The 19,735-nt window shown below is 39.0% G+C and overlaps 1 protein-coding gene across 3 annotated transcripts in view; it reads left to right on the top strand.

Moving 5' to 3' along the window:
- The window catches only part of Pibf1 (progesterone immunomodulatory binding factor 1), a 229,421-nt gene that overhangs the window by 15,651 nt on the left and 194,035 nt on the right, over positions 1–19,735 (top strand). For all 3 annotated transcript variants that reach the window (XM_004651021.3, XM_045145518.1, XM_045145519.1), the window contains exons 4-5: positions 1,184–1,382; positions 1,855–1,974. In XM_004651021.3, the coding sequence (XP_004651078.2) occupies positions 1,184–1,382; positions 1,855–1,974 (319 nt within the window). The remainder of the gene's footprint in view (positions 1–1,183; positions 1,383–1,854; positions 1,975–19,735) is intronic.

Below are 19,735 nucleotides of genomic sequence, written 5' to 3'. Positions count from 1 at the left end.
CACCTCCATCCCTCCATGTTGTGCTGTGGATCTGTGGCTCTGATCAGTTGTGCTGGATGCCCTGCCTCTGGGAGCTGAATGTGTTCCTTGGAGGTTTGTGGTTCTGATGGTTGGGGAATGGGAGAGTGCAGGAAGGCTGGAGTTGGACTGGAACTGCTCAGCTGGTCCTGCCCTGTGCCCTGCTGTCTCCCCTCCAGATTTCTTGACTTTGTAGGGAGGCTGATGAGGTGGGAAAATCCCCTTCTTCTGGCCCTGCTCCTGAAGCTGGGTGTTGGGTGGGCGTGCAGGTTCACAAGCTCCTCGGTGGGATTCTGGCTGATTTCCTCCATTCTGATAGGTCTTAGTTTCTCCTGCATTTGCACTGTGGTAAACCTATACACCTTCACTTTTTTTTTTTTTTTTTTTTGGTTTTTTGAGGTAGGGTCTCACTCTGGTCCAGGATGACCTGGAATTAACTCTGTCATCTCAGGGTGGCCTTGAACTCATGGCAATCCTCTACCTCTGCCTCCCAAGTGCTGGGATTAAAGGCGTGCGCCACCACGCCCAGCTAACCTTCACTTTTAAGATGAAGAGTGTATTTTGCTGTGGTTTTGCTCAAATCCTTCCCTAGGTTAGATTGGTGTGAATCCTATGCAGCCATTTTACCTGGAAATCCCATTTTCTCTCGCTTTTTTTTTTTTTGGTGGGGGGAGGGTTTCACTGTAGTCCCAAGCTGGCCTCAAATTCATAGTGATCCTGTTACCTCTACCTCTTAAATGCTGCGATTAAAGGTGTGCACCACCACACTGGGCTTAAATTATTTCTTTTTCTTTTTGTTCTTTTTTGAGGTAGGGTCTCACTCTGGCTCAGGCTGACCTGGAATTCACTATGTAATCTCAGGGTGGCCTTGAACTCATGATGATCCTCCTACCGCTGCCTCCCGAGTGCTGGGATTAAAGGTGTGCACCACCATGCTGCCTGGCCCTTAAATTATTTTTTAATAACAATTCTCTAGTAGTTTTTAACTACACATGTACTTTTCTGCATGGAATTGTTATTTTCTGTTTAACTAGTTAAGTAAATAAGCACCAGTGAGCCAAGAATACCACTAGGTTTCTTGGTTCTGAAATTTTGTGTTGGTATAAATATAGAACACTGAGAAAATTAAATCTCTAAAGTTGCCGTAAATTCTCTCTTCACATAGAAAATATCAAGAACTAATGAAACAAGAAATGGAAACCATTTTGTTAAGACAGAAACAACTAGAAGAGACAAATCATCAGCTAAGGGAGAAAGCTGGTGATGTGCGTCGAAACCTACGTGACTTGGAACTGACTGAAGAGCAGTATTCAAAGTTGAAATCTTTCCCTGAAGATCAGCTTTCTATTCCAGAATATGTATCTGTAAGTGTCTTGCATCATTTTTTTAAAACAACAAAGCTGGCCATAATGACACACACACAATATACTAACACCCAGGACATTTAATTTTGTAGATATCGTATTTCATTACTGAAAATAGCCACAGGGAAGATATTCCACAATCCCTGTGGAAGGAAGCTCACACTATAGTGCTGAATTCTTTGCAGCATGTTTGTTTTTTCCCTATGTGTGCATGAGTAAGATTAATTCATGCATTATGTACTATTGGACATTGACAACAGTAACCAATAGTAAGATCAACACAACAATGTACCTTAATGACTTATGATTTTGGGGGGGAATTTTCCACTTACATTGAGACCACAGTTGAAGGAGAGTAAGTAACACCACAGAAAGTATGAATAAGAGTGTGCTTAATATACTTTAAATGGACAAAGTTGAATTGTAATTTATATGTCAAATGTACATATTGATTGGAGTTTTTTGTTTTAAGATTCGGTTCTATGAGCTAGTGAGTCCACTAAGGAAGGAGATCTGTGCGCTACAAATGCGAAGGAGCAGCCTCAACGAGGAGTTAAATGCCAATAAAGAGCAGCTGAAACAACTGACAGAGGTTCGTAGACTTTCTGCCTCTGCTGGGAAAAAGCACCAGCTTCTCCATGAGGGGTAGTCTAAGATCTGTGATAAGGAAAGAGTGATAGGGAAATGGTCTAAGGCCTGTGACTACTGCCATTCTTCATGAATAGTAAGCAGGAGGTGAACTTGGAGGTCACCATCTCAAAAGTTGGCAAGAGAACAGGAGAGATAGCTCAGTGGTTAAGGTGCTCACCCGCAAAACCTAATGACCCAGGTTTGATCACCCAGTATCCCCGTTGTGCCAGATACACAAAGTGGCACATGCATCTGGAGTTTGTTTTCAGTGGCTGCTGGCCCTGCATGCCTGTTCTCTCTCTCTCTCTCTCTCTCTGCATTAATTAATTAACTAAAACAGTTAGCAAGATACGTCTGTGGTTTGACCTATAACCTGTAGTTTAGCATTTGTTACTGTAACTCATTTTCATAACCAGCTCCTTTGGAAATCACAAAATGATCTCTATCTGGACATTCCTCTTCGTAATAGCTCCAGTAAAGTATATGCATACAAGGTTTAATTTAACAAATTCTCTACCAGGACTCAGATAGGAAATGGGAAGTGTAGGTCAGCATATACAAGAGGTAGAATGCCAGATCATGTCTTGACATTCTCATTCATTCTGTGACCTTGAAAAAAGGTCATGTAACATTTTATTTCAAACAAACAAGATAGTGTTATTTACTACCTCACCTCATTGAGTCACCTATTTTTCTGTTTGGAAGTAAAAACATTTTAGGAAAGGTGTATACAAATATTTATTTGATGTCCTATTTTAAGACACTTTCTACCAATGATCTGTTATTCAGAAGTAAGTCTTACTTTATTTACTTTTTTTAGCACTGTGTTTTGGTGCACTACTAGTACTATGCAGAGAGAAAGAAGGAAGGAGAGAATGAGAATGAAATGAGCTCACCAGGGCCTCTAACCAGATACATGTCCACTTTGTGCATCTGGCTTTACATGGGTACTGGGGACTCAAACCCAGGCTGTCATGCTTTGTAAGCAAGTGCCTTAACCACTGAGCAATCATTCTAGCCCTACAAGTTTGTTTCTTAAAGATCTCTTACTTCTGAGCTGAAAGTGGAATCCTCTGTCTTAAACTCCTTTCTAAGTTTAATATGAATAAAGGGCTAAATCACAATAAAAAAGCAATGTCACACATTTAATAAAAGGTATTAGAAATTCAGAGAATGTAACAGAGGCAATAGTATTACTATTAATGCCATGTCCTCATAGTTTGGCTCTTATATTTCTATTCTGCAAACTGATTTTTTTTGGGTGGTGGGGGGGGTTTCAAGGTAGGATCTCACTCTAGCTCTGGCTGACCTGGAATTCACTATGTAATCTCAAGGTGTCCTTGAGCTCACAGTGATCCTCCTACCTCTACCTCCCGAGTGCTGCAATTACAGGCGTGTACCACCATGCCTGGCTTTTTTGAAAACTGAAATTAAAAAAATATATATATTTATTTATTTATTCATTTGCAAGGAGAAAGAGGGAGGGAGAAGGGCATGCCAGGGCCTCCAGACATTGCAAATGTATTCACAATGCATGTGCCACTGTGTGCATCTGGCTTCATGTGGGCACTGGGCAATTGAACCAGGGTTGTTAGGATTTGCAGGCAAGTGCCTTGTCTGCTAAGCCATCTCTCCAGCCCTGAAAAACCAGCAGTAAATCGAGCATTGTTAACCTTTTATATAAGGATTTATTGAACAATACATATTAACATAAGTTTGATTATATATGTGGAGGCTTATTTTTATAGTTCATCAAATTATTGCTATAGTGTTATTTGAGGAATTCAAATATACCAATTTGAGTTCTGTTTCAGCAACTAGCCAACAGTGTGATAGTCTTGAAGGCAGAGTCAGTCTGCATTGTGTGGGGATGTAGCACTGGTAAAATACTCATGAGCACAAGGACTTTGGTTTGATCCTGGGCACGTTGCAGTCGTGCATGCCTTTAATCCAGCGCTCTGTAAGCTGAGATAGGAGGATTGCTATGAGTTTGTAGGCCAGCCTGAGACAACCTAGTAAATTCCACATCAAACTGAGTTAGAGCAAGACCCTGCCTCAAAAAAAACAAAAAATAGAGAAAAGAAAAAAAAAAGTCCCTCTTTATTTTCCATCTTAAGACTTTCCCATCTTTAAAGTAAGGGTAATAATATATACTGTCTACTACTCTACATGGCCATTACTGTATAAAAAAAGAAATTACCCTGAAATATGTACAGTGTGTATCTACTATGTGATAGGTATTGTTCTGGGTACTTAGCATAGCTTATTGATTAAAACAGCAGTCCTTGCCCTCATGATTTGTGTTTTAAAAGGATTCTGTTAGACATGTCATTGAAAAAGTGAAATAAACAGTAAACATTCTATAAGCAATACTGAGAGGTGATAATCACAATGAAAAAAGAAAAAACAGACACAAGTCAAGTAAATGGAGGGCTGCATAGAAAGTAGAGAAGGGAAGAAAGCATGTTGTGTAGAGGTGGCGGGCAGGACTTACTGAGTAATGACCAAATTTACAAACACTTGAGGTGAGGGAGACAACACGTTTCTCAAGAGAGGGCTTCTGGCAGAGGGCGACGTCAGTGCCAGTCAGGAGTGAGCTCTGCTATTTATGGGCCAGTATGACTCCTCTGGTTGAAAGGAAAAGGCACATATTTGGAAATAAGATGAAAGAGGAAATGGAAGCCCTTTGATTTTTACCCAGTGACATCAACATTGTTGTCTGTAGCCACACTACTCTAAACACTCATTATCTTATGCAAAATGAGGCATTTTAAAAGAGTGATGTGTTCTGACATTAAAATTATTATTGTGGCTGGTGCTTAGTAGACCATCAATAAATATTTGTTGATTGAATGACTTCTGATGAGTCCTGAAGATTATTAAGGTCCTTGATAATGTTTGTAAGGAAAGTTTCTGGGTTTTTTTTTTTGTTGTTGTTGTTAACTTGAAGTAATCTTATTTTGGTGCTTTTGTGGTATTACATGTTTGTCTCCTCCTTACTGGTGGCCAGAGATAGGCAGTAAAAACACAGAAGTGTCCAAGAAATCCAAATGAAAGGAAAAAGATTTAAATTTTCCAATAATGTGATTAATTTTAAGCTTTTTGATCCCCAAAAGTAAATGTCCCTTTTTACTATTATGAGACAACATTTCAGTTTCTTCCCTAAGTGGTCTAGAAAAGAAAGGGTAATGCTCATGTACTGCAAGGACTGAGACCTCTAAAACATAAGGCAGGTTAACAAAAGAAAAACATAACAAACATTAATATGCTTACAACACACAAGCCTTCAGAAATGAAGAGCCAGTGACCCAGGGGAAACTGCACGTGTGGGCAGTGATGTAGAAGTGGTAGTGGATGAGGGCTGTGATCTAATGGAAATACCTTGTGGGAAGTCCAGCGAGACCTGCTTGTTCAGCGTGTTTTTATTTTTATATTTTTTGTGATATGCCTTCCCTTCAGATGTAGTGCAGCATGCTGGTCACATGAGAGTCTTTGAAGGAAGATTGAAGGGGAAAGTCAGAGTGACCTTTCCTGGGTCTGATGGTCTGCTTCAGGGAAAAGGAGTGAGAGACACTCAGTTTCCACTCAGTTTCTGTGTTCTGCTTCAAGATGGAGGGCGCAGGAGGAGGCCAGAGACCTTACAGCTTCTGTACTCTGCTTCAGATTAGGTCATTCACCATGTCAAGGCACACCATATTTCGGGGTATTTACTGTGCTCTGAGCCAACAAGACAGGAAACATTTTATTTTGTAGTGAACAAATTGAACATGCATCCAGTGAAAGTGGTGGTCACTGCTAGTACGGTTTTATGAATTCGACAGCAGAAAAATACATTGCTGTGGTAGGTCTTGAGACACAAGGGTGTTGTTAATGGCTGCAACCACTATAAAATTACTGATTTTTAGTTAATACATGACCCAGATTTTTCATGTTGTGTACTTGAATTGTTTCTTCATATAGTAATTTAACAAGTAACAAGTGAGTTAGTTTTTGACTTGGATATATTGAAATACTGAAAGTTGGATATACTAAGGGGAATGATGTGGCTTTTATAATGACTTTATGTAACTTGAAAATTCAATATAAAACATGAGTTTTGAGAAGTAAAATGATTACATGACCCTCAGCTAAGCATTTTAAGGGCCTGTGTGAGTCTAGTATTGAAGCCCATCTGGAATCTTGTTATAAAATACAGCTCTCAAGGTAGGCGTACCTGTGAGTGTGCTAGGGTCTTCAAGAATTGTAAACTGAGAAAACAAACCTGTTCTGATGGTACTTTTTGTTACCCTCCTATCAAGAGTAAGTCTACAGTAAGTTCTATAAGCAAATACGTTATGTTATGTCACTTCAGTGATAACTTTCTTTGTGCATAAAATAAGGAAGTATGTGGAGAAACTTTTATAACCATGGACAAGATTCTTTAGTTTTTGTTTGGCTTTTTGAGGTAGGGTCTTATTCTATCCCAGGCTGACCTGGAATTCACAATTTAGTCTCAGGCCTCAAACTCTCCTACTTCTTCTGCCTCACAAGTATTGGGATTAAAGGTGTTGCATCATCACACCTGGCTAATTTTTTTTTTTTTTTTAAGGTAGGGTCTCACTCTGGTCCAGGCTGACCTGGAATTCACTATGTAGTCTCAGGGTGGCCTTGAACTCATGGTGATCCTCCTACCTCTGCCTCCCTAGTACTGGGATTAAAGGCGTGCGCCAGCATGCCCGGCATGGCTAAATTTTTGTATAAAAATTGACAAGGTTTTTTTGGTAAAGGCACACACATTAATCTTGCATGCCAACCTTGTGGAAGTGTTAATTTGTATTCAGAATATACAAACATTGTGAAACATCTCTTTGGAAAATTTTTATCTTGCAACTGAAGCTCTGTGCCCACCTGACATTAAGCTATCTCCCCTCTTCTCACCTCTGGCTACTACTCTTTTATTTTCTATTTCTCTGTTGTTGAATGTTTTGGATATGTACATGAATTGAATTAATTGAATTTATTTCGTAATTGTCTTATTCTCATGGTATATTGACCTGGAGCTTCATCCATGTTATAACACAGTAGAATTTCCTTCTTTTAGAAGTGGCATAGGAAATTGTGTATATATACCACATTGCTTTATTCATTTAGCAGTGGACATCTAGGTTGATTATAGCTCTTCATAAAAATTGGTAGACTCTTCAGAATTGTTATCTTGAAGGACTGGAGAGATGGCTCAACAGTTAGTGGAGCTTGCTTGCAAAGCCTACTGGCTCAGGTTGGATGCCCTAATACTCATGTAATGCTAGATGCACAAAGTGGCACTTGCCTTTGAATTTCATTGCAGTGGTAAAAAGCCCTGACACTTGTTTTCTCTCTGCTTATAAATAAAGAAACAAAATACTTTTTGAGTTATTATTGTTTTCCCATTATAAAGAATTGCTATTTTGAGTTCTCTGGAAATTGCTTTTTCTTTAATAGTTAAGGATGAGAACTAAAAGGTAGATTGGAAAGGAAACTTAATGAAAATAGAAATATTCTCTAGCAATAACTAGTAAATCTCATTTTATTCAGTATGTCTTTTATAATTTTTATGGTGCTTGTGATTGAAGCCTAGGCCTTAGCATGCTAAGTGTGAACTGTATCACAGAACTGCATTCCCAGACCTTGGTGTTTTGAAACAGTCTTGCTATGTAACCCAGACTGGTCTTGAATTCTTTTTTTCTTTAATTTTAAATATTTTTTATTGACAATTTCCAACATTATAGACAATAAACCATTATAATTCCCTCTCCCACTTTCCTCTTCACAAATCCACTCTTCATCATATCCCCTCCCCCCGTCAGTCTCTCTTTTATTTTGATGCCATCATCTTTTCCTCCTATTATGAAGGACTTCTGTAGGTAGTACCAGGTTTTGCGAGGTCGTGGATATCTAGGCCATTTTGTATCTGGAAATTGTATTGTAAGCAGTCCTACCCTGTCTTTGGCTCTTACATTGTTTCTGCCACGTTTTCTGCAATGGACCCTGAGCCTTGGAAGGTGTGATAGAGCTGTTTCAGTGCTGAGCACTCCTCTGTCAATTCTTCTCAGCACCACTGTGCCTTTTGAGTCATCCCTAGAGGTCACCGCCATCTGTAAAGAGAACCTTCTCTAACCAAAAGTGAGGGTAGCATTAATATATGGGTATGAACTTTTAAGAGAAGTGCTTACTAGCCAGTTTGGTGAGCATAATATATGCATTTAGTATGCCAGCAGGCATTATACCTCTAGGGCTCATGACTTCCCCTGTCATACGTTTTTCAGTATCAGGCATGTATTCCTTCCCATAGAGCAGACCTCCAGTCTGATTAGAGAGCGGTTGGTTTCACCCATAACAGACATGCCACTATTGCACCTGTTGGCACATTTGGCTTAGCTGGCCAACTTAAGACTTACAGTTTCCACTTGTTATCTTCACTGATGATTTCTCTCTCCCTATGCAGCATAGCTTTTTCCAGCTTTCTGTCAGCTGGTCTACAGGGAGGAGGTTTTCAGCTCAGCTCCAGCTTAGTTCTTCCATGACCTTGTAGCCAAAACATGAATTCTTCTGCAATAGGGTCTTATTATCTACTTATGTTGGGAAAACAAAGAGCCTTGGCAATGGCCTGTTTTGGGGGCATCAGGAACCTCCCTGGCCAGCAATTCACTGGAAGGTATCCCATTCCTGGCACTGAAATTTTTTCTAGTAACAATCTATGGTTTCTGGGTGCACCATTGTCCAAAAAAGTAGGTTTCCATACAGCTTATTTGTACCCTCTTAAATTTTTGTTATCCTTCCCCCCAATTCTTCCTTTACTCAATCTCTTCCTCTGACCTCACTTAGGCCATTCCACCCCTAGTAATCTGTTCATCTACTTACATATATACAGTACCATCCCCTTAATTCTTCCCCTCTTCTCCCTTCCTTATAGCCCCTTTCTAGCTTACTGGCCTTTGATACCAATTTGATACCAATGCTTTTTTAAAAATTAATTTGCAAGCAGAGAGAGATTGAGAGAGAGAGAGAGAGAGAGAACTAATGCACCAGGCCTCCTACCACTACAAGTGAACTCCAGATGGATGTGCCACCTTGTTTATGTGGCTTTATGTTGGTATTGGGGAATTGAACCCAGGCTGTCATGCTTTGCTAGCAAGCCCCTTTAATTGCTGAGCCATCTCTCCAGCCCATGGCTTTGAATGCTTTATCCTTCTACTTCTGCCTCCCTAGTGCTAATATTATAAGCATGTCAGCCCTGTCTGGTTCCATATTCAGTATCTTAATCCATTATATTAGTGAGGGAGAACAAGGAAAATGTAGTTGTACATAAGGTTTTTCTGAGAGGTATAATACCAAACTAGTAAGGTAAATTAAGGAATAATTTCAGAAGATGAACAGACATTATAATTTCTATGTTGTCTTTTTTGTAACCTGTCATTTATATTTTCCAAATTAGCACATATAAAATTGATCACCAGCCCCAGGCATTATAATTTTTTCATTTTTTAAAACAGATGAATGCCTTAGTCACATTGCTATAACAAATTCTTGACATAGTCAATTTATAAAGAGAAAGTTTTTCTTGGCTCACAGATTTGGAGGTTTCAGTCCATGGTTGATTGGTCCTGTTGTTTGAGGCTGTAATGAGAAAGTGTATCTTGGTAGAAGTGCATGGCAAAGCAGAAAAGCTCAGTTCACAAAAGAGAGCGAGACCTGGCTCCCATAGTCCCCTTTATGTACATGCCACCAGTGGCCTACAGTCCTGGTACTAGGTTCCACCTTTTAAAGGTTTCCATCACCTCCTAATAGTGCCATGCTGGGCTTCAGACAGTCTGCTAACTACATGGGCCTTTTTGGCTCACCCAAGAATGTTATAAAAACACCAGTATATCCATGATATAATTTCTGCCACTTAACACTTACTTATAATCATCTATCTGTCCACTCATTTAATTCTTTGAGGTAGTTCCAGACCCTTTTTACGTGTTTCTTTCCTTTTTTGATGAATATATTCCATTGTGGGGCTATGTGCATGTATTAATTTGTGGACATTTGAGTTGCTTTCATTGTAGAAACTTTTAACAATGAAGTTGTTGTATTTACTTGAGTATAGACTTGTGTGTACATATATGTTTTTGTTTGTTTCCTTTGGATAAATTGTTAAGCATGGACAATTTTGTTTCTAAAATTTTCATTTGATCATATGTTATAACTTTATTTGTTTTTAAAATTTATATTATTTTTATGAGAGAGAGAGAATATGGGTTTGCCAGAACCTCTAGCCACTGCAAATGCACTCCAGACACAAACCTACTTCATTCATCTGGCTTATGTGGGTTCTGGGGAGTCAAAACTGGGTGCTTAGGCTTTGCAGGCAAATGCATTAACTGCTGAGCCACATTTCCAGCCCTAAAGGTTTTGTCTTTTAGACTTCACTGTGAGAATATTTTTCTTTATGTTACTAGAAATAGTTAAAATATTTGTTTAAAATCGTGCCTTCTAATTCCAAGGCCCAGATTACCTCAGAGTCATGTCTCTGCTGTTTGTCTTTTAAAAGTATGCCCCACGGTCCTGTTTCTTCAGGTGTCAACTAAGGTCAAAAAGTGAATTTAAGCCAGGCATGATGGCATTTGTGAAGAAGGAGGGTCACCATGTCATAGCTGGCCTGGGCCAGAGTGAGACCTAGCCCTGGAGATAAACACAGAAATAAACAAAAAAGGGATGCTGGAGGGTCCATAAAGAGTCAACTGAGGTAAACTATTGTGACTTCTATGGAGAGGAGGCTATGCGTTCTGGGCAGTACTGGTGTTTTCATTTTGTAAGATTAGCTTCATTGCACCCAAACTGCATATTTTGTCTGCTGGGCAGCAACCCAAATTGCAGTTGAGATATTTGGGATTTAGTAGATGACATGGAGTCTATCTTACACAGTATTGATCATAAGTCAGCCAGAGATTTGGGCGAGGATAAAACACAAATACAGTCTCTCTGCTGTCTCTGGCATTCCTGGCTCACTGTTCCACAGCTGCAGCTGCCCCAGCTGTCTTCTGGTTTCTCTAGCCTGAGAAACTGAGGACTGGCGCCTGTGCGCATGCAGCATGATGTAGAGTGGACCAAAGACCGGAACCCTGTCCTTACTCCTCCTCAGTCATCTGCCCGACTTTGGTCTTTTTCCTGGGCTCTTGGATAGTTGTTCTGTTTTGCTCAGGATTCATAGTTAGTTTTCAGCAGGACTGGTCGGGTGGTGTTGGTAACCTGCCTGGAAGAAGATGAATCATGACAAACACTAAGTGTTACCACTGTTGGGTGTAGTTCATAGAGCTAGGACTAAAGAGATGGGTGCTCCTGAGAGCAGGCAGCAGCCAACCAGTGGAGGTTTCCCGACAATGAGGACTTCAGCAGCTTGCTGAGAGAAGCTAAAGTATCTGCTAGTTATGTCAGTGGGGCTAAAATTCACTTATTTATTTGCAAGCTGAGACAGAGAGTCAATGTTCGCTCGAGGGCCTCTAGCTGCTGCAGATGAACTCCAGATGTATGTGTCACTTTGTGTATCTGCCTTTAAATGGGTAGTAGGGAATCAAACCATGGTCGTTGGGGTTTATAGGCAAGTGCCTTGTCTTCTAAGCCATCTATCCAGCCCCAATTTTTGATTTTTTGGCACTCATGTGTGTATGCAGTGCATTTTGTTCATGGTCCCCTGACTACTGTTTTGTACCCTACGCCCACTGAAATCCTTTTTCCTGTTTACTCTCCATGATGCTTATATCTTTTGTTTTTACTTCCACTTTTAAAAATATTTATTTATTTATTTATTTGAAAGCAAAAGAGACAGACAAGTATGAGAGAGGAAGGGAGGGAGACAATGGATACATCAGGGCATTGAGTCTGAATTTTGAAAATGGCAATTGGGAAACTTTCTGTTTATAATAAAACTATTTGGTTTGCCTCATTCAAAATGATCATTTTTTTAACCACATGGTGGCAGTATATATCCATCTATCTTTTGGGGATGATTTAGATCTTGCTTTTGACCTAGAAGTCAAAGCAATGCATTAAACTTTGTTAACTGTAGTTTTTATTTATTTCCTATCATCTTCTTATAACTAGATAAGTACTATTTTAAGGCAGTTCAGTAGCTCTGTAATATTTATGTTATATAACACATATCATTCAGATCAAAGATTACTCATTTATTAATAAAGAGATTAAGATTTGTGAGGAAAGGGTGAAAACTATTTCTCTTATGAGAGATTTAGTAACTAGGAAGACAAGAGTATTTTGTTCAACATAACTTGCTTGTTTAGAAACATAGTTACCTTTTATGAGAAAACCTTGTAAGATTACCTGGAAGTGAATCATTTGTATGAAAATGATGTTTCAGTGGTGATCCATACTTGTTCTGTTTTTATATTTTAGGAAACACAAATTTTTCTGAATTTTTTTCTGCTGTCCAATTTATAAGCTTAAAATTTCTTTGTAGGCTATCTGTTTATGCTACCAGTAGGTATTATTCTCTTAGAATGTTGGACATACACATCAGTAAACAATAATAAATTTGCCCATACGTATTATATAAGCATGCTTAAGCTTCAAATTCGTAGACATATGTGTGAATTCTGATTTTAGTCTGAGAAGAAACTAAGAATCTCAGTTGTTAGCAAAACAGTATTCTAACCATGAATGTTGTTTGAAAATGAAAAAGGTATTATTTTTACTTAATTGAAGTTTTAAAAAAATCTTTGCATTTTAATCAAATTTTATTGTTTCACCTTTTCATTTGAATGCCATTCCTTGTGTACAAACTAAAAGTAACATATTTTATTTACTTTTTTTCTTTTTTCTCAATTTTTATTAACATTTTCCATGATTATAAAAAATATCCCTTGGTAATACCCTCCCTCCCCCCGCTTACCCCTTTGAAATTCCATTCTCCATCATATCTGCTCCCCATCTCAATCAGTCTCTCTTTTATTTTGATGTCATTATCTTTTCCTCCTATTATGATGGTCTTGTGTAGGTAGTGTCAGGCACTATGAGGTCATGGATATCCAGGCCATTTTATGTGTGGAGGGAGCATGTTGTAAGGAGTCCTACCCTTCCTTTGGCTCTTACATTCTTTCTGCCACCTCCTCCGCATTAGACCCCGAGCCTTGGAAGGTGTGATCAAGATGAAAGTAACATATTTTAAAGTACTGTTTCAATATTAGTTTAGTATTTAAAATATCTCAGAATATAATTGGAGTCACACTATCTGTGGCGTTGAAGCTTATTATTAATTAGCCAATATTATTTTGCCTATTGCTTTTTCATAGATCTGTTGAAGTTTTACAAATTGAGTGACTTACAGGTAACAGTACTGGATGGGGAGTTTGTGGAAAAGTTGTAATAATGTCAGTTTTATCTGTGTTATCCTTAGAAACTTCATTTAGCTGATCATTATCCATATGTGCTGTGTGAAGAAACCTAGTCTCTTAAAGAGTAATATCACTTTAAAAAACTGCTTCTACATTTATGCTGTTAACTTGATTTTTAATGTCTGGGACAGGTATTGAGTAGTGTGATATTGATGTGAAATTTTGAGTCCAGTGGCCAATAGGGTGTATCTTCATGATACGGCCTGGGAAACCCTTTCATGGAGGACCTTATAAAAGACCTTGGGGGGGGGAGGGGAAGGCTGGAGAGATGGCTTAGCTGTTGAGATGCCTGTGAAGCCTAAGGTCCCAGGGTTTAATTTCCCAGTACCCATGTTAGCCAGATACACAAGGTGGCACATGCTTCTGTAGTTCATTTTCAGTGGCTGGAGGCCAGGGTTCACTGATTTTGTTTGTTTCTCTTTCTCGAATACTAAATAAGTAAATAAAATACTTTTAAATACCTTGGATTAACTCTAGAGATAATGGTCACTTCTTTCTCTTACTGTTGAAATTCTCATATTGTTCAGTAGCCTGTCATAGTAAATTAGCTGGATTCAGCTGTTTTTGTAGAAATCAACTGTGAACCTTACAGTAACCTAATTAGTCGTGGTATGCCTTTACTCACCTTTGTGACATCTTTTATTTTATTTATTTATTTGCAAGCATAGAGAGACTGAGAGACAATAGACAGAGAGAATGTGTGTGCCCAGACTTCTAGCAACAATAAACTCCAGATACATGCACTACTTTGTGTATATGGTTTTACGTGCCTACTGGGGAACTGAACTCAGGACATTAGGCTTTGCAGACAAGAGTCTTAATCACTAAGCCATCTCTCTAGCCATTTTTGTAAGATTTCTGTGCTACTTGTACTCAAATTTGTATTTATATAAATTCACAAACTCCCTTTTCTTTCACATGAAATACATGTTTCTTAGGCTGGGAGTAGTGGCTCACACCTTGAACCCCAGCATTTGGGAAGCAGAGGTATTAGGATCACTATGGGTCTAAGGCCAGCCTGAGACTACAGAGTTGAGTTCCAAGTCAGCCTGGGCTAGAGTGAGATCCTACCTGGAAAAAATAAAAACACATGTTTCTTAATCCAGAATTTGAAGACATATTTTTAGGTCCCCAAGAATTCCCTTTCATCATTTTCAATTTTATGATTTAATTTCTTTAATGAATTTGGAAATTAATAGTTGGATATGTTAAGCAATCTGGGTGAATTAATTTATAATAGAGTACTGTTACTTTGAGATATGTGTCCAGAGCTAGGCATAAAGATAGTACATTTGAGGCCAGTCTATGCTACATAGTGAAAACATGTCTACAAAAACCCTCAAAATAATAAAAAATAAACAAACCAAAAGAAATATGCTTAATGTCAACTGATAAGGAAAGATTGAAAAGGGGATAGGCTAAGAAATATGAAAGGCAGCAAGGGAAGTATTACTATCAGATAAAGTAGACTTTAAAATTACAACCACAAAATGGGGTAAAATTAGTAATAGAAGGTGATGTTATAGTGATAAGCTTTTACATCTTGAATAATAAAGTAATTTATAAAATAAAAATACAAGAACTTGATAAACTGTAATAAGGTTTGGGAAGTTTAATATATTTCTTTGAAAATTGGATAGATGTGATAGATAAAACATAAATAAGCACTAGAAAAACTAATTCTGAGATATTTTGATGTAGTTGCCATGAAGAAAGCCTAACATTCCTTGACCAGAGAATGCCAGTGTAAAGTTTGCAAAACTATCATGCGTCTACTTGAACTGATACATTTTAAAAATAATTTTGTTTATTTTTATTTATTTATTTGAGAGCAACAGACAGAGAGAGAAAGAGGCAGAGAAAGAAAGAAAGAGAATGGGCGCGCCAGGGCCTACAGCCACTGCAAACAAATTCCAGACGCATGTGCCCCCTTGTGTATCTGGCTAACGTGGATCCTGGGGTATCAAGCCTCGAACCAGGGTCCTTAGGCTTCACAGGCAAGTGCTTAGCCACTAAGCCATCTCTCCAGCCCAAACTGATACATTTTTAAGTATAGGTTTTATAGTTCTTGTTTTGATCATAACTTAGTAAAACCAGAGACAAACTTGCTTGGCAGCTAATTTAAACACATCTTGCAGATTAAAAATTAGAAAATTAAAGTAATTAAAATTAGAATATTTTATGTCAAAATTCTTGAGGAATATTTAAAATTGTGCCACAAATGAAACCTGTACCTCTATTACTAAACAGAACAGGTGAATACTAAGATGTATTATTACTCATCTTAAAAGAGCAGAAGAGCTGGGTATGGCTGGGGCATGTCTATAATCTCAGCACTGAATCAGCTGAAGCTAGGGGAATCAGAAGTTTGAGGCCAACCTGGGACTTGGTGGGGATCTCCAAAACAAAACAAAAGCTAAAACCAAAACAATAGTGTGTGTGTTGTGTATATATATATATATTTAATATTTAATTTATTCATTTGAGAGTGAACAAGCAAGAAAGAGGCACATAGAGAGAGAAAAAGAACATGGGCACACCAGCGCCTTCAGCTTCTGGAGATGAACTCCAGACATATGCACCACCTTGTGCATCTGGCTTATGTGAGTCCTGGGGAATCAAACCTCGGTCCTTTGGCTTTCAGACAAATGTCTTAACTGCTAAGCCACTTCTTCAGTGCAATAGTGTAAATAATGAATTAGAAGTTAATTGATAACTACATTTTATAAAATTTTTATCATTATTTGCAAGCAGAGAGAGAGAGAGAGAGAGGTGAGAGGTGAGAGGGAGGGAAAGAATGGGTTCTCTAGGGCCTTTTGCCATGGCAGATGAACTCCAGGTGCATGCACCTCTTTGTGTATCTGACTTTATGTGGGTACTGGAGATTCAAACCTGAGCTTTCAGGTTGGAAGCAAGCATAGTAACCACTAAACCATCTCTCCAACCCCATAACTACACTTAACTCTGTGGCAAGAAGCTTGAAAACTGACAGTGAAACATGAGACAGAATGTAGCATGTAAACTGATGAAGTGCGGAGCTTGGATAGAGCAGTTACCAGGAGATGTTACAGTGGTGAGTGAAGGTGTTCCACTGACCAGGCTTTCCTACCAGGTTCGTAGAAGGACTATCCCAGATGAACTTACAGTTGGTTCCTATGAAGACAGCTGACTCCAATTAATTACACCAGATCCAACTGTTGGGAAAGGTAGAGAATGCTGAGAGAGTAGAAAAGCAAAACATAGTAAGTCCATAAAGCTATTTTACTTTCACTACAGTTAAAACCTTCAAAATAAAATAGTCACAACTGCATTCTGCCATCAAGTCAAAAGAATCATTCTTTACGATTAATTAAGATATAACCCATTTACTGCTGCTCCCACAACGCATAAGCCACAACCCCATGGGGAATACCTGTGTGGTGGTTTGATTCAGGTGTCCTCCATAAACCTAGATGTTCTGAATGCTAGGTTCCCACCTGATGGAGATTTGGGAAGTAACTTCTCGTGGAGGCAGTGTAATGTTGGTGGGCTTATGGGGGTTATAGCCAGTGTCCCCTTGCAAGTGTTTGGCACACTCTCCTGTTGTCCACCTGATGTTGATCAGGAAGTGATGTCCATGCCATTATTTTCCCCTGCCATCATGGAGCTACCCCCTCGAGTCTATAAGCCAAAATAAACTTTTTTTCCCCTGAAGCTGCTCTTGGTGATTTCTGCCAGCAATGTGAACCTGACTGTAACAACCTGCAAACCCACTGAGGAGTGTCCCCAACAGAATGGGGTCAGGAAGAAGGAAAAAGAGGGTACCAACACATGATGTATCCATACAAAATATGTTGTTAATAATAATAATAGCAATATCTCAGGCCAAGTGTGATGGCACATGCCTTTAATCCCAGTACTGGGGAGGCAGAGGTAGGAGGATCGCCGTGCGTTCTTGGCCACCCTGAGAGTACATAGTGAGCTCCAGGTCCGCCTGAGCTAGAGTAAAACCCTGCCTCAAAAAGCCAAAAATAAAAATAAATAATAAAATACATCACAGGGCAGGAGAGATGGCTCAGAAGAAGGCACTTGCTTATAAATCCCGACAGCCTGGTTTTGATTCACCTGTGCCTATGTAAAGCCAGATGCACAAAGTGGTGTATACATCTGGAGTTTATTTGCAATGGCAAGAGGTTCTGGTGCACCCATTATCTCTCTCAAATCAATAAAAGAAATATTTAATTTTTTCCAAAAGCTAAGAAATAATCTATCATCAAATTGAAAGAGAATAACTGTGAATATGTCAGTAGATGCAGTAGCAACCAAGGGTTAGTGCTCAGCAGTAAGCTTTTACAGTTTTCTTACACAACATTCCTGGTAATGAAATTTTTGCCCTGTATCCATCTCTAGCAATGAACGTAGTGAATGCATCTGAAGAAAACTATAAAGCTTTGTGTCAAATATGGAAATGTATTTTAGAAAGCACACAAGATCATCAAATATGCTTCCATGATTAATATATTAATCTCTTGCAGTTAAGTTATATTCAGTATTTTTCTTGATCATTTGAGAGGTTTAGAGGAAAGAGATACAAATAGTGCAGAATTAGATGGGGGCAAGTGATTTTAGTGTATGTGAGAAACAGATCACCAATATTTGCCAAGCAACTCATGTAACAGAGGGTGAGATGTGCTAGACCAAGCAAGAACTCAGTGGAGTTGAGCTGGTGCAGTGCATTCTGTCTTTGCTTTTCTGTGAGGACTGCTGCCACTGCCTGTGGTGAGGACCGGCTGCTGCTGTCTCCAGGGTCTTGGGGCCTGTGGGGTCTAGAGTGGGTTGGAGTCCATAGGAGCCAAGGCCTCTTCATGCCCAGAGTCTACGGGGCTCCCTGAGGCAGAGAGCATGGCAAGATGGCAACCATTCTACTGCCTTAAAAAAAAAAAAGTACTCAGGATAAACTTCAAAACATATGGACATCTCAATGTACTATTGGCGTAGTAGGAGGCAGACACCTGTGGATCAAAATGGAGACAGACCTGTGCTGAAGTGGTGATATTTCAGCAAGTTAGAAGGGATTCATTATAAAGGTCCCTGCAAAAGTAAATATTCATCTGTTAAAAAAATGACCTCACAGGCTGGAGAGATGGCTTAGCGGTTAAGCGCTTGCCTGTGAAGCCTAAGGACCCCGGTTCGAGGCTCGGTTCCCCAGGTCCCACATTAGCCAGATGCACAAGGGGGCACACGTGTCTGGAGTTTGTTTACAGTAGCTGGCAGCCCTGGCGTGCCCATTCTTTCTCTCTCTCTCTCTCTCTCTCTCTCTCTCTGCTTGCAAATAAATAAATAAAGTTTTAAAAATTGACCTCAGAGTTTACATTATATGTAATACTAATTCCATGTATATTAGAAATTTTAGGAGAAAATCATGCAATAAACTTTAACATTTTTTTTTTATTTAACAGATTTTCCAAGTATCAGAAAGAGATTATGTCCACTTCAACTGAATTTTAGCATTTTTGTCATTGCTACATATGAGAACAAAATGTAGTATGGTTACCAACCCTGTGACCATCAATGTTTGGAATCTGATATTCTTCTGGTGTAGTTGCTGTTGATAAACATTTAGAATTTGTGTATGCAGTGTGTGAAATATTTTGATAATTTTATTTTCTTTATTATTCTGTGTGTTTTAATTTGAGCCTTTAGAAACAATTCTCTCAAAAGGGATTTACAGACAGACTGTCAATAGAATACAATGCACAAAAATACTATTAAAAATCCTTAATTAAAAAAAAAAAAAAGAAGAAAGCCTGGTGTGGTGGCACACTCCTTTAATCCCAGCACTCAGGAGGCAGAGGTAGGAGGATCACTATGAGTTCGAGGCCACACTGAGACAACATAGTGAATTCCAGGTCAGCCAGAGTGAGAGCTTACCTCGAAAAACCAAAAAAAAAAAAAAAAAAAGAAGAAGAAGAAGAAGAAGAGAGAAAAACGAGAGAGAGAGAGAGAGAGAGAGAGAGAGAGAGAGAGAGAGAGAGATAAAAGGGGGCTGGAAAGATGGCTTAGCGGTTAAGGTGTTTGCCTGCAAAGCCAAAGGATCTCAGTTCAATTCCCCAGGACCCATGTAAGCCAGATGCACAAGGGGGTGCATGTGTCTGGAGTTCTTTGCAGTGGCTGGAGGTCCTGGTGTGCCTATTCATTCTCTTTCTCTCAAATAAGTAAACAAAATTTTAAAAAAACTCCTTAATGTTATGCAGTTACTATGAAAGTATCTTGAACGTCAGTGCACAGCATATGCAGATCTTGTTGACCTAATGACTGGACATATGGTTTGTG

The sequence above is a fragment of the Jaculus jaculus genome, chromosome 3 (genome assembly GCF_020740685.1).
Source record: "Jaculus jaculus isolate mJacJac1 chromosome 3, mJacJac1.mat.Y.cur, whole genome shotgun sequence".
Taxonomy (NCBI): domain Eukaryota; kingdom Metazoa; phylum Chordata; class Mammalia; order Rodentia; family Dipodidae; genus Jaculus; species Jaculus jaculus.
The sequence above is the reverse complement of the archived record's forward strand: the minus strand, read 5'-3'. Positions and strand labels throughout refer to the sequence as shown.